At 38.2% G+C, this 12,505-nt stretch overlaps 1 protein-coding gene across 1 annotated transcript in view; it reads right to left on the minus strand.

The window, feature by feature from the left end:
• Positions 1 to 12,505, minus strand: part of MOCOS (molybdenum cofactor sulfurase) — a 205,191-nt gene that overhangs the window by 91,329 nt on the left and 101,357 nt on the right. The window contains exon 5 of the mRNA XM_052704240.1: positions 4,301 to 4,377. Within this exon, the coding sequence (XP_052560200.1) occupies positions 4,301 to 4,377 (77 nt within the window). The remainder of the gene's footprint in view (positions 1 to 4,300; positions 4,378 to 12,505) is intronic.

A 12,505-nucleotide genomic window follows, 5' to 3' on the forward strand; every position in this document is an offset into this window, starting at 1 on the left:
TTGCTGTTAAATGGAAGTTGAAACAGGTCAAGGACTTAGATGGGATGATATCAGACTCAGAAACAGATTTCTATCTCAGCACAGTCTAATGATGAAACCTTCCATTAGTGATCTTCTTCTCTATCTTCAATAAATACTGGTCCAATGCAGTCACCTAACATCCCAAGAAGACTTCAGCAATGCCTTTATTACACAGAAGGGAACAATTAGTAACAAAAGCATTTTCTTCATCTTCCTTGTTTCTGCTCCAGGCTATTTACAACCCAGAATGAGAATCACTTTTTGGTACTGAGTGAATGCAAAGCAAGTAATCCAGGAGCCACAGGAAAGCCTAACTCAGAAGTGATTCCCTTCTAACAGCACATTTTGACACTGAAAGCTCCGATAGCTGAGGTGGCAGAAATATGCATAAAGTGGATTAAAACAAATCTGCAGTAATTTTTGATTATGAAATGTTCCTGCAGCATGCGATGGCTTTGTTGTATACATGCAAATGTCAATCATCTTTGTTCAAAAGGAGAAGTGTACCTTCCACAGAAATCAAGCAACTTGCAAATCGTCGATGTTCTCAATGATGTCCAGTCAGTGCCAAAAGGACTACATCCCTAGTTGCACTGGTTGTGTCAAGCAGAGATAGATTCACTGCACCCATCTGCACCTACTCTGCAGGCCCCAGGCCAAGGAAGCTCTAACACCTTTGACAAACGGGCTGACAAAATGCATTTAATGATGGAAAAAAAACAAAAGGGACCATAGCCATACAACTTCATGCTACCATCTTTGCATGGTGCTTGTTCAACTTCAGTATGACTAAATTCTAATTAAAAAATACATTGTATGCAAATGTATATGCTTACATACACACATACATGTAAGCATAATCACTTCAGTTTCAGTGTGAATGGAGATGCTGAATGTTCCTACTTATCTGGAAAGCAATGGTTTCTAGCAGTTGTTAAGAGGTACTGCTGGCACTTCTGCTTTTCAATGTAGCACTTGAAAATGAGACTAGAGACCAGCAAAATACCTAAGGCTATAGCACTTGTGCTGAAGTTCTTCAATTCAAATATGTGCCACAAACATTACCTAGTTTCTCAATTTTATCCTGAATGTAGGTGTCTTCTTCTTTACCCTGTGTTCTTCTTTTTTTTTTTTTTTCTCTCATCTCCCTTGACCTTTCTGCTTAAGCACCAGGGAAAAAATAATTTCGTAAAGGAAAATGGAAATATTTCAAATTATTTATTTATTTATGAAAGTGTTATTGGTCTGAAGATTTGAAATAACCTCCATAGTTTTGACACAGAAAATTTCATCTTTGAGAAACCTAGCTTTTTAGTAAAAATCCAAGCTGTACAATAAACATCAGAAAAAAAAAAAACAAAACAGAAGTTAACATAATACATAATACACTAATTAAAATATTCTGAACAAATCACAAAAAATCCATGCCAAGTTAATATAGATGTTGTTATAGATCACTGCTTTATCAAACTTACTAAACTTTTTACAATATCCCCAGAAATGGTCTAGCATTCAGAAGATAGCAGTCCATAGCTATTCTGAAAGTGCCATAAAAAGCTTTTTAATGATTTTATTCAGACTAGTAAAGAATATGGTGTTGATATAGTAGAGTGCGTTTTTTATTAATGAACAAACACAACAATTCACCATATTCCCTTCAACATAGTATAAATACGTCTGTTTTGCTATTTGAACTAGTTAAACCTAGGTATTGATGAGCTTTAGAGAAAATAAAACCTGATGTGCTTCAGATACTGGAGACAGAAAGTTATTACTCAAGCCAGACTTCAGAAAAATCTTAAAATGAACACACAAAAATAGCATAAACAAATGCATTAAACCCAAAATTAAAGCCAAATCACCCACTCTCACAAAAGTTTTGTGGAAAACCCCTTTGACTTAGCTCATTAAAAGTCACTTGAGCTACCTTAAATTTTTCATCACTGCTAATGGTGAGAAAGCAAATTAAAAGAAATAGTAAAAACTAGAAGGTCTCAACAGGCTGTTCTTTCATGCATGTATTCTACTCTTCTATCCTGCTACCCCACTTTATTCAGGACCAAATCAAGTATTCCCTTCTGCCTAGTATTAAGATTTTCAAGTAGTTTAGCTGGAATGGATACCAAAAGGTGGGTACTTAGAGGGATGAGCAATGGAAGAGGTGCCAGCCAATACTCCAAGTTAAACCAAAGCAGTTAGCCTCCTTTAAAAAGGAACGTTTGCTTAAGATTGTATATTCTTCCACAGCATTTTGTTTTGCAAGAAGGTATGCACAGTACAGGTTCACTTTAGATAGCTGGTCTTCACACAAGACACAACAAAGCAGAACAACTGTACTGGCTGGAGATCAGTCAAACTCCTGTTCAAGTCCATGAAAACTCTGCTATTGATTTCCGCATGGACAAGTATCTAAGAAACCATTCTTCACAAAAATCTTGTTCTATGAGGAAGAAACTAGAAATCTTCAGACAAATCAAAACAAGAAACTGCCTCAAACGCAAGCAGCATTAAAAGTACATGGTCAGTGTCTTTCCAGACTCAGGTCTCTTAAATCATGATGAGCTTTATGCCTTATTATAGGAAACTAAAAAAATGCATTGGAGAAGGGAGTTTCAAACATTATTCATAGAATTCATACACATAAACTGTGCATATACTCGAGTATGAAACATATTTTGTTAACCTTGCACACTTTTAAAGTGGAAGCAAGCCTCAGTGCCAGGCTCAAGCACAGCAGGGCATCCTGGAGTCAACATGGCACACAGAATGTCGTGAAGACAATGATCCAGTGCAAGGTTATAGCTCAAACTGTTGAGGGTTCAAAGGTGCTCAAACAGTCAGAGCTGAAGAAAAGGGGTTAAAATTAGAAGACTACCTAGCAAGCTAGAAAGCCTGCAGTAGCCCCTCATCCCAGTCTACTTGCACTTGCCCTAGGGAAATGAAATCATGCAGCAAACATGCCATATAAGTTATCTTCCTGGAGAAGACTACTGCAAACAGACATTTAGCAGGTTTGCACAGGCTTCCCAAAGTTCCTGTGACCAGGGAACGTCAAACTCACAAAGCACAGAAGAGATGAAGATGGCAGGATGTGAGCTGTAGTTATCTCTGTACACGTAGCCACAGGCTGACTGCTGTGTGAACATGCAGTAACTGGAAGTGTCTAAGTGGTAACTGGAAAGGTCTGTCCCCCACTTTGCACAGCTCAGTACACCTATCTGTATTACAATATCCTTAGCCTGAAGGGAAGCAGTAGCCCTCAGTACTTAGAGAAGGATAGAATACTTCATGTTTGACCTCTTAAGGTCATCTATTTCAACCTCCAGTTCACTGCAGAGGTAACTGTAAAGCTACATCAGACTGTTCAGGACCAAGTCAATTCTGAACATCTCAAAGTATGGACATTTGACAACCTTCTCTCGTCACTTGTTCCAGGATTTGATTACGCTCATACTGAAAAAACCAAACTTATTCATACCTAGTCAGAACTTCCCTTGCTGCGAGTTGTGACTGGTGTTTCTTCTCCTTTCATCCCTCACTTCAAGAAACAGGAAGTGTACTACAATTCCACAATCATGTGCTTTTCCATGGGGAAATGGGAATTTCTCTAAGATCTACAGTGCTAGGTTATATCACATTAAGAACAAAATAAGAAAAAGCAAACAAACAAAAAACCAGAGAACCAAACAATAACAGCACTGGAACACATAATGCTGTTTTCCAGTACAGTGTGACAAAGTACAGACAAAATAACTGCTGTGAAAAAACAAGGTTTGAAAAGTTTGCTGTATGAAAAGAAATATCCACTTAGTGGAAGTGCATTTCCTATCACAAAGGGTGTTCTCTAAACTATTTCTTGATTTCTCTGTAAATCTCTATTACTAAATTGCTTTGCTGTATGAGGTCAAGTTGCACGGTCCTCATGTGCAGCAGCAACTCTTACAGCCTCAAGCCTGAATAGAATGTAGCTCAGCTACATCCTATTGCATCTTTCTAAGTGTCAGGCAGACAGCAAGAACTTGATATAATCAAGTCCTGCAAGTGTGTTTGGGGAGAATAGTCTGGATACTTTATTTTTTCCAAAGAAGTTTAGAAAGATCAAATACACAACACCCAAATAAAGCAGTTATCCTGAAGACTCCAATTTTCATATTTATGAATGTGGATTATAAATCTAGAAAGGAAAATCAAGCTACAGCCACAGGAAAATACAATCATATTTGGTTCCCAAATAAAAATCTGTAATTCAGACTTCATTATTAAAGTAATGTTAACTGACCTGTGAGTTTTTCCAGAACATCAAATCCATGTTTCAAAGCAATGATATCAAGAAAAGAGACTGTGCCATCTTCAAACCTGAAAAATGGAACAAAGCAGCACAGTAAACAAATCATGCAGGTATCATACAAACTTCATATCTATTTTGAGAGTTACTATTTTGTATCCAATGAATCTAACTTGTAGAATGGGAACTCCTCCCTCAGGGACTCATCTTTAAGTGCCAGTCTTGTTCAGTCAAAATGTATTATTAAAACTAGAAGCTCATTTGAGCAACTGCTTGTACATAACAGCTCTATTTTCTCCTATACTGGCTACTTGAATATTTTGGATTTTTAAAGTAATAAGTAATGTTTACATTTTATGCCCCAATATCATAAGGTTCTAAGTTGTCTCCTTTTACTCTTAGAAATTGATGGGAATAGGTGAAGCAACAGGTGGACATTTTGTATTTGCTCTACTCCAGGTGATTACATTTAGTAGTTGAATTGAAAGACAAGAAGAGACTTTCCTTATCTGGAGGAAGATTAGTAACAAATTTCCATCCATGCAGTGCTACTGGAAAGGAAAAATAACGGACCTGTAGCAGAAGCACTATAAAAGGATGGGGCAGGACATGCATACACAACCAACAGGGTAAGCATGAAACAGGGACAATGCTTGATGTGATGAACTTCTGCAGCCATTCCAGCAACTAGCAAGATGCAGCTCGCAGGTAGGGGTTATGTTCATGAAAGAGAGCCCAAGAGACTTTTGAATGGGCAGAAGGGAAGTCATACCAGGCATCAAAATATGTCCACAGCCTACCAAGAGTTTTAAGGAGTGACCATTCAGCTTGTTTCACAAGCAGAATAATGCTGACAACTGAAGGTTAAATATACAGAACTCGCTACTGTGTAAGACTGAAACTGAGATCACTGCACTTATCTAAAAGGTAGCAACCTCCACGGCTGTAACAGTTAAGCCTGGAAATGAACCCACCAGCAACAGCTCCATGTCTCATGGTTCAGGTTTAAAGCAAAACTTTCACCTTGAGGACAAAGTCTTCCCAGGATCATGGTGTTCCTTGAAAGAGCTGATGATGTCCAAACTGAACACAGCTGAGTATCACCAAGTACATTAGAGGAACTTTGGGGTAAAAAAATATTTTACATGTACACATGATACATAAGAAAAAAAGACTATTTTTTTCTTGGATGTATCACTTTCCTTAATATAGATAGAAAGCTTTTGGTGCCATAATTATATACGTATTGTGAAAAGGCTCAGAGATGCAAAACATCAAGACTTCAAATACATTTTCTTTAATAAAATAAATCTTAACAGAATAGCATAATAGCTCTCACTTCAACAGACATTTTTCATACTTATCTACTAATGGAAACAAGACAATTTAGACAGGACAGTGAGCTGAAGAACATACAAAGCTTCTAAAAATATTTGATGAAGTTCTATATAAGTGCAATACCTGACTACTGTGCAGGGCTAGCTGGTGACTGGATTCAGTTCTATGAATTCTCTATAATTCTCAGGTCGCATGTTCAGTTATGACAAATAATTACAAATGAAACGATAAGAGGGAAGTGGTGCAAGGAAGAATAGTCCAAAAGGAATCATTTGTGCTCACACTTTCCAAAACAACACAGGCCAAAGAATCCTTCTTAGAAATTTCTGGATCTTGTCTAATAATACTGAATAGCAAAATATTATGTTCCTTAACCTCAGTGGTTTTCAGTTACAAGGTGTGGATCAGTATCAGAGGGAAGCAATACTTCCAGAAAGCTAGAAAAGAATGATGAGAGAATAGAGAAGAAGGCAGATGCTAGGAGATGTTTCAAAATTAAATACAGAAAAACAGTAACAAAATTTCATGTTCAGAGGGAAATACTACTCTGGTCCCACACAGTTGCTAAGCAGAGATGATAGAAAGACTACTTAAGAGGAAGGTGATCGGCCCTGATCAAATATTGGCAATGACTAGTTAAGCAATTAAAGCACTGGGATTTGAAGACCAGAGTAGAGACACTGCCACTGAGCCCATCAAGAAGGGCATAACCCTCTGCAACAGTCATCAGAAAAGTACTTGAAAAGGCTACAAAGATGTCAGCAGAGATCTTCAAAGGCCCCCAAATCATATGTGATTGCTAACCCAGGAGACAACCGTAGTTCATGCATCACTAAGCAACAGAAGATGCATGAACCATGATAATGTTTTATAATCTTAAAGATTTTCACTAAAGTTGTCCGGAGATTAGGAATTTCCTTCTGTTCAGAAAAAATAAAGCAAGCACAATCATGTTTTTTTCATCAAACATTATGCTCCAGAACAGTGCAATCATTATGGTAGTAGATGGAAAAAAAGTGACGGCTAGAAGCTCCATTACAAGAACCAGAAGCCATAAAATAAAAATAATTACCAAATCATAGAATGGTTTAGGTTGGAAGGGACCTTAAAGATCATTAACCTCCAACCCCCTGCTATGGGCACAGTTGCCACCCACCAGCTCAGGCTGCTCAGGGCCCAATCCAACCTGACCCTGGATATCTTTAGGGATGGGGGCATCCACAGCTTCTCCAGCACCTCACTGCTCTCTGCATAAAAATTTTTTTCCTAACATCTGAACTAAATCTCACCTCTTTCAGTTTACAGCTATTTCTCCTTGTTCTATCACTATTAGATCATCTAAAATGTCATTCCCCCTTCTGCTTTTCATAAACTCCCCTCAAGTACTAGAAGGATGTAATGAGGTCTCCCAGAGCCTTCTCCAAGCTAAACCACCCCAACTCCTTCAATCTTTCCTCACAGAAGAGATACTTCAGCACTTTGATTGTCTTCATGGCCCTCCTCTAGACTCACTCCAGTAACCCTGCATCTAAATCATGCTGAGGGCTAAAATAAAATGCCAAAAATACTTCCTCAAAGATATGGGCAAGTCTTCTTTCAGAGTTCAGATACAGATACAATATTTTGCAATGTTCCATTCCTGTATTTGGATGCCTACTTGATTTCTACATTACTGGCTTTTCTGACAAAGAAAGCACTAGTATTCTGTCATTTCTACAATCTGTGTATTTACACAATTGCCATTACACTTGATTCTCGTGTATAATATCCAGATATACTGAACATCCTATGCACAACTTCATGTAATGCTGTCATCCCCTCCATACTTCCAGCTATTTAATTGATCATTTTGCTTTATCCCCTTGAGAAGTTTACACAAATTATCACAGAATCACAGAATGGCCAGGGTTGGAAGGGACCTCAAGGATCATGAATCTCCAACCCCCCTGCCACATGCAGGGCCAATTCTGGTATTCAGTAAGTGAAGTCCTAAAAACTTTAGAAATTTAATCATTACCAAAGCAAACCATGATGCTATGAAGCTATTCCTCTCTTGGGATACAGAGAGCTCTTTCCCAGAATATTCAACTCTATTTAGGACCAAAGATAAACATGTTCCTTTACATTGCAAAACATTGATTTGAATGGCTGCTTTTCTTTCTGATGTAATTGATGCTTCAAACTAATTGTTTTCACACTCAATGGCAGTTCCAATGTTAGAACAATCAGTTTAGGATGAAGCTCATTTTAATGCTGGTCCAGCAGCCATTTCCCAAAGTAATGAAGTCTCTGCAGCTGACAATGTATAAAGGATACTTACATAGGATAATAGTGCGGAGCAGCAGCCCAGGAAACATCAAGCTTACCTCTCTCAGCTAGTTCTTATTATAATTAATCCCACTTAATCACAGCTGGGATGAGCTCAATTGCTTAGCTAATTGTGTTTGTGAAAACCTGATAGCATTTCACATCAACCTGCTATTTGGCAAACTCCTTAAACAGCTCACGGCATAACACAGACACAGAGCAGTCTGTCTAAATCTTATTGAGGAGTTATGAAGTTGATGAGCTGCTCTTCCTTTGCAGGACACACAAGACCTGTGCTTCTAAGTGTGTGGATTCTTCCTTTGAGCCATGAGAGAAAACTGCTTACAGGTCCCACTGTCATGATTTCCTCAGGACTGGAGAAGGCTAGTCTTTATTTGAATACTGTTGAGTGCTTGTCATGACAATTCTCTGTTAGGCTTCTGTATACAAACGTAGTTTTCTAAACTTCAGGGCAACAGAATCAGTGAAAGAAAGTGATTTTCCTGGACAGTTTGAACTCATTCTCTCTTACCCAGGTCACTTTTGCGTATAAATATTCTAACACATCATGCCCTGGACAGATAGGATTAGAAATAAAGTGTACGAAGACAAATGAAAGTATTCCTGTTTAAAGAGAGAGGCAAAATTTGGTGCAAGACAGAAATACAACCCCAAAGATGGACAGCAGTGGCTTAAGTAAAGGGTCTAAAAGGGTTCAAGACTAATTGGCTATTGCTAAGATTGTGAAATATCTTAAATAACATGTTATTCTGTATATGGACAGTATACACAGCACAGCTTTTAGGTAGGAGTACCGGCTTCTGCTTTCTGGGAAGGCTGACTTGCCCAGCAGGCAGATGAGACATTCAGGGCTGGTTTTTTTTTTCTCTCTCCATTTACCCAAAGTAAATCCAGACACAGAAACAGTGCACATCAATTTCTCTGGCCAGAGTACAGCCCAGAGCTTTGAAACTTTGATAAAAATTCCTCTACAAGGTCAAAAATAATTCAGCTCATCTGAGAGTATTGCTGAGTCAATACAAAGCCCAGAGTGCAGAGGGAACACTGCTGTCAGTCAGGCTCCACTCTTCCTTACACCAGGGCAATGACTCAATTTAGGTCAGATGAGCAAAAGTCATGCCTTAGTTTCTGAGGCAGGTAAAAGTGAAGGCAAATTCATAGGAAGAAAAAGCGCATTTCTTGAATAAGCTGCTTTTCCTTTCTTTCCTTTCCTTTCTATTTTTTTTAATACTCCTAAGAGTGGAACTGTCCTTTGAAGTGCGATGTTACAAGTTCCTTTCATCTTTTCAATTCATTTATTTTCATCTAATTAAAAAGTACAACAATACTGAGAGGTTCTTGGCATGCATTTAGAAGTAGTTCATTCAGATCCTGTTTCTCACCTCTGAGAGATATTCCATATCACCTCCACATGAAACAACCATCTCGATAAATTTCATTTTTACACTTTATAGAAATACACCTGTTTGTTCTAAATTCACTTCTGCTGGAATTACAATAGCACCAAGGGTATACAGTGTCAGGCTCACCACTGTAGGAACAGGCTCATTTCCTTTATGTCCACCTTTTTACGTTATTAATTGCCATCTCTGATATTAGCAGGGGAAGAGATCTTAATTGGTCTCATGCTTCCTGACATCAAAAACCAACACTTGCAAAGGAGCTCTTTATTTTTTTTTTTGCTTTCCTTGAACTTAAAACACATCTTTACCGGGCCCCATTTAGTGCCCTGTTCTGCTCCCACTGAGATGCAGTTGTCAGGTATTTTTCTGGGCTGTTTGCAGCTCTCTAGAGGACAGGCTCCCTTTGCTCTGGCTTTGTCTCCTCACAGCTGATTCCATCCACTGCTAGCAATTTGCCAGTTAGTTACCTTCTTAGCTAGGTGGAACCTTGGCTATGCAAGCAGCAACAGCTGAGTGTTACCACAACGTCACTTGAGACCAACTATCCAGATGATGCAGACTTTCTGCACCTCTGCAAATAACACTTTCCAAACAAGATCTGATCCCCAGGTTCCTGCCCTTTGCTGTATGCTCTCTTCAGAGTGAATATCTTTGTTGTATATAGTGGATGCTGCTGAGATGAGTAAATAAAATTGGGAGATAGACCACAGATAAATCACTAAGCTTTTGTAAGAAGTCAACTTTTGCATGGCTGCCTACACAGGAGCATGCTGCAGGCAGACAGGAATTTAAATGTCAGGAGGGCAGTAATAAATTACAGACTCCTGAACAGGACACCTGCTTTCAGCACTTCAGCAGCTCTTTTTTACCTCTGTTAGGAGCATATTACACGTTCATGGGCAATGACTGGAGAACGCTTACCCAGGGCCTGAACAATTGCCCTTTCTGGAGTACGAAATGGAATGAATAAATCAATCCATTATTATTTCTCAAATGTCTCTGCTTTTTATATACAATGCCTAACTGGCAACTTTGATCTCTATCTGTATCCAACAATTCTTCCCGTTTTGCACAGACAGATTAGCAATCCTTCAGTCTATTACTCAGGTCAGTCTGAATGACACATTCTGATTTATAGTTCCTCAGTGCTTTGCCTTTGAGTAAAAATTACACTTCTGAGAACACCACATCACAACTACCTTCAGCTGTATGCAATTTTTTTAAATAAAATTAGCTTTCTCCTATTATTTTTTCAACTAATAGTTTACAGGATTTTTTCTAGAATAAATTATTTAAACAAAAACTGTAGCCAGAAAGCATTTAAACCATGCAACAGTTTAGAAGTCACATCTCAAGGCTAATATCCTCCCCAACCAAGCCTTACACAAATACTCTACAGAATAATAAAGCTCCTTTATTTTTTTCTTCACACAAGATGAATCGGTTACAAAAAGTCCTAAAATACATTTGTCACATGGCAAAGGTTCTCTTCCAACCTTGCAAGACAGGGCAAAGTGACTTCTTTTTGACAGAGGTGGAGGAAACAAAATAGTCTTTCTTTTCAAAATTCCACTGTGCAAACACAGTATTACCTTAAGGTATATAAAACACCGCAGAAAAGGACATTTCTTTAACGTACATTAAACATAAAAGTCAGTCTCTGGAAACAGGAGCCCTGCTGGTTCACTGGCCTCAAATAATAGTATGTTCTGCTCTCAGCTAGCTAGCTTACAATTTACTCATTCATCTTAAATCACAATTTAATGTCAACAAGAACTCCAGTAAGGTGCAATTCACTGTGAGCAGGTTTCTTGCAAATCATTTCTGTATCTGGGTATTTAAAGTTTGATATGCATTATTCTCACATGATTAAATATCTAGCATCCAAATATTCATACTTCTGCTTCCCATGGGAAGGTAAGATCCAGACATAACCCCAAGTAACGGTTAAAGTGAGCAATTTGCAAAGCATATTTGCATAAACTGTTCACTGATAAATTATGAGTAATGAATCATTAATAAAAATTCAAAACCTTTCTTTGATTTTCTTCCTAGAAGGAAAGGAAGGATGAAAGACATTCTGCAGATAAATTTTTCATAGGCAATAATCTGACCAGCTGTAATCACTTGTCCATATTCAGTATAAACAGATTTGTTTATTTCCTAATGAAGACAGAGATGCAATATTTCATTTTTAAGGTACGCTTGATGATACAGAATAACACTGTGATAAACTATTAGGGACAAATCAATTTAAAATTAGGCAGACAAAACAGACTTCACTTAACATGAGTTCATTCTTAAGGATCCACATGTAACAATACAGCTGTCTAACCACATGTGACAGTGAGGCAGACTCAGATCAATGACCTCAGATAATGGAGTAGTAACTTACCTCTAGATAACAGAGAAAAATCCCTGTAACTGCTTTCCAGTGTGTGGGCTCGGTCCTACAGAAAGGTCTGTGTCTCAGAGCAAGGCTTACTGCAATGCACAAGACTTCTTTCCACCACTGACAGAAGTAAGCTGGAGCACTTTATTTCTGTAAATTACCATTACAAACCTTCAAGTCCATGTATTTTGCTACTGGGAACCAGAGAAGAGAATTCAAATTGAGAAGTGAGATTTAATTTTCTTTCTTCATAAACTGAAAAGAGTATTAAGTGGATGCTAGAAGCCTACAAGCATGTGTTGACAGGAAGAACACAGTATTACCTCTGTTGTCTTTTCCTTCTGATACCACTGTGCACATGTGATTGTAGCTGGCAGCTTATGGCAACTAGGTGTAAGGAGCAGTAACAAGTGCTAAGCACCTACATTAAGTTTAATGTATGATATATGTACCAGCAACACCTTGCATATCCAGAAAGGTTGGCATCTTGATAGGATTTGCCTTATTAAATTACTGCTATCAAACAACATGGATTCATAAGGAGATTTGATAGATAGTTTGCATGTTGAGACCTTTATGATTGCAGTAAAATTGCCAGAGTAGAATGCGAAGAGACAAATGCAAGGGATACTTCAGCTAATAAGGCATTCCAAGGTGTGCCTGCAGCCCTTTTAGGCACTGCAGGTGCAGACAACAGAGATTTTCAATGAGGAAAAACATAGCCTTCCCCTCCCGCTC

Source organism: Tympanuchus pallidicinctus, unplaced genomic scaffold (genome assembly GCF_026119805.1).
Source record: "Tympanuchus pallidicinctus isolate F22 unplaced genomic scaffold, pur_lepc_1.0 scaffold5, whole genome shotgun sequence".
In the NCBI taxonomy this organism is placed as follows: domain Eukaryota; kingdom Metazoa; phylum Chordata; class Aves; order Galliformes; family Phasianidae; genus Tympanuchus; species Tympanuchus pallidicinctus.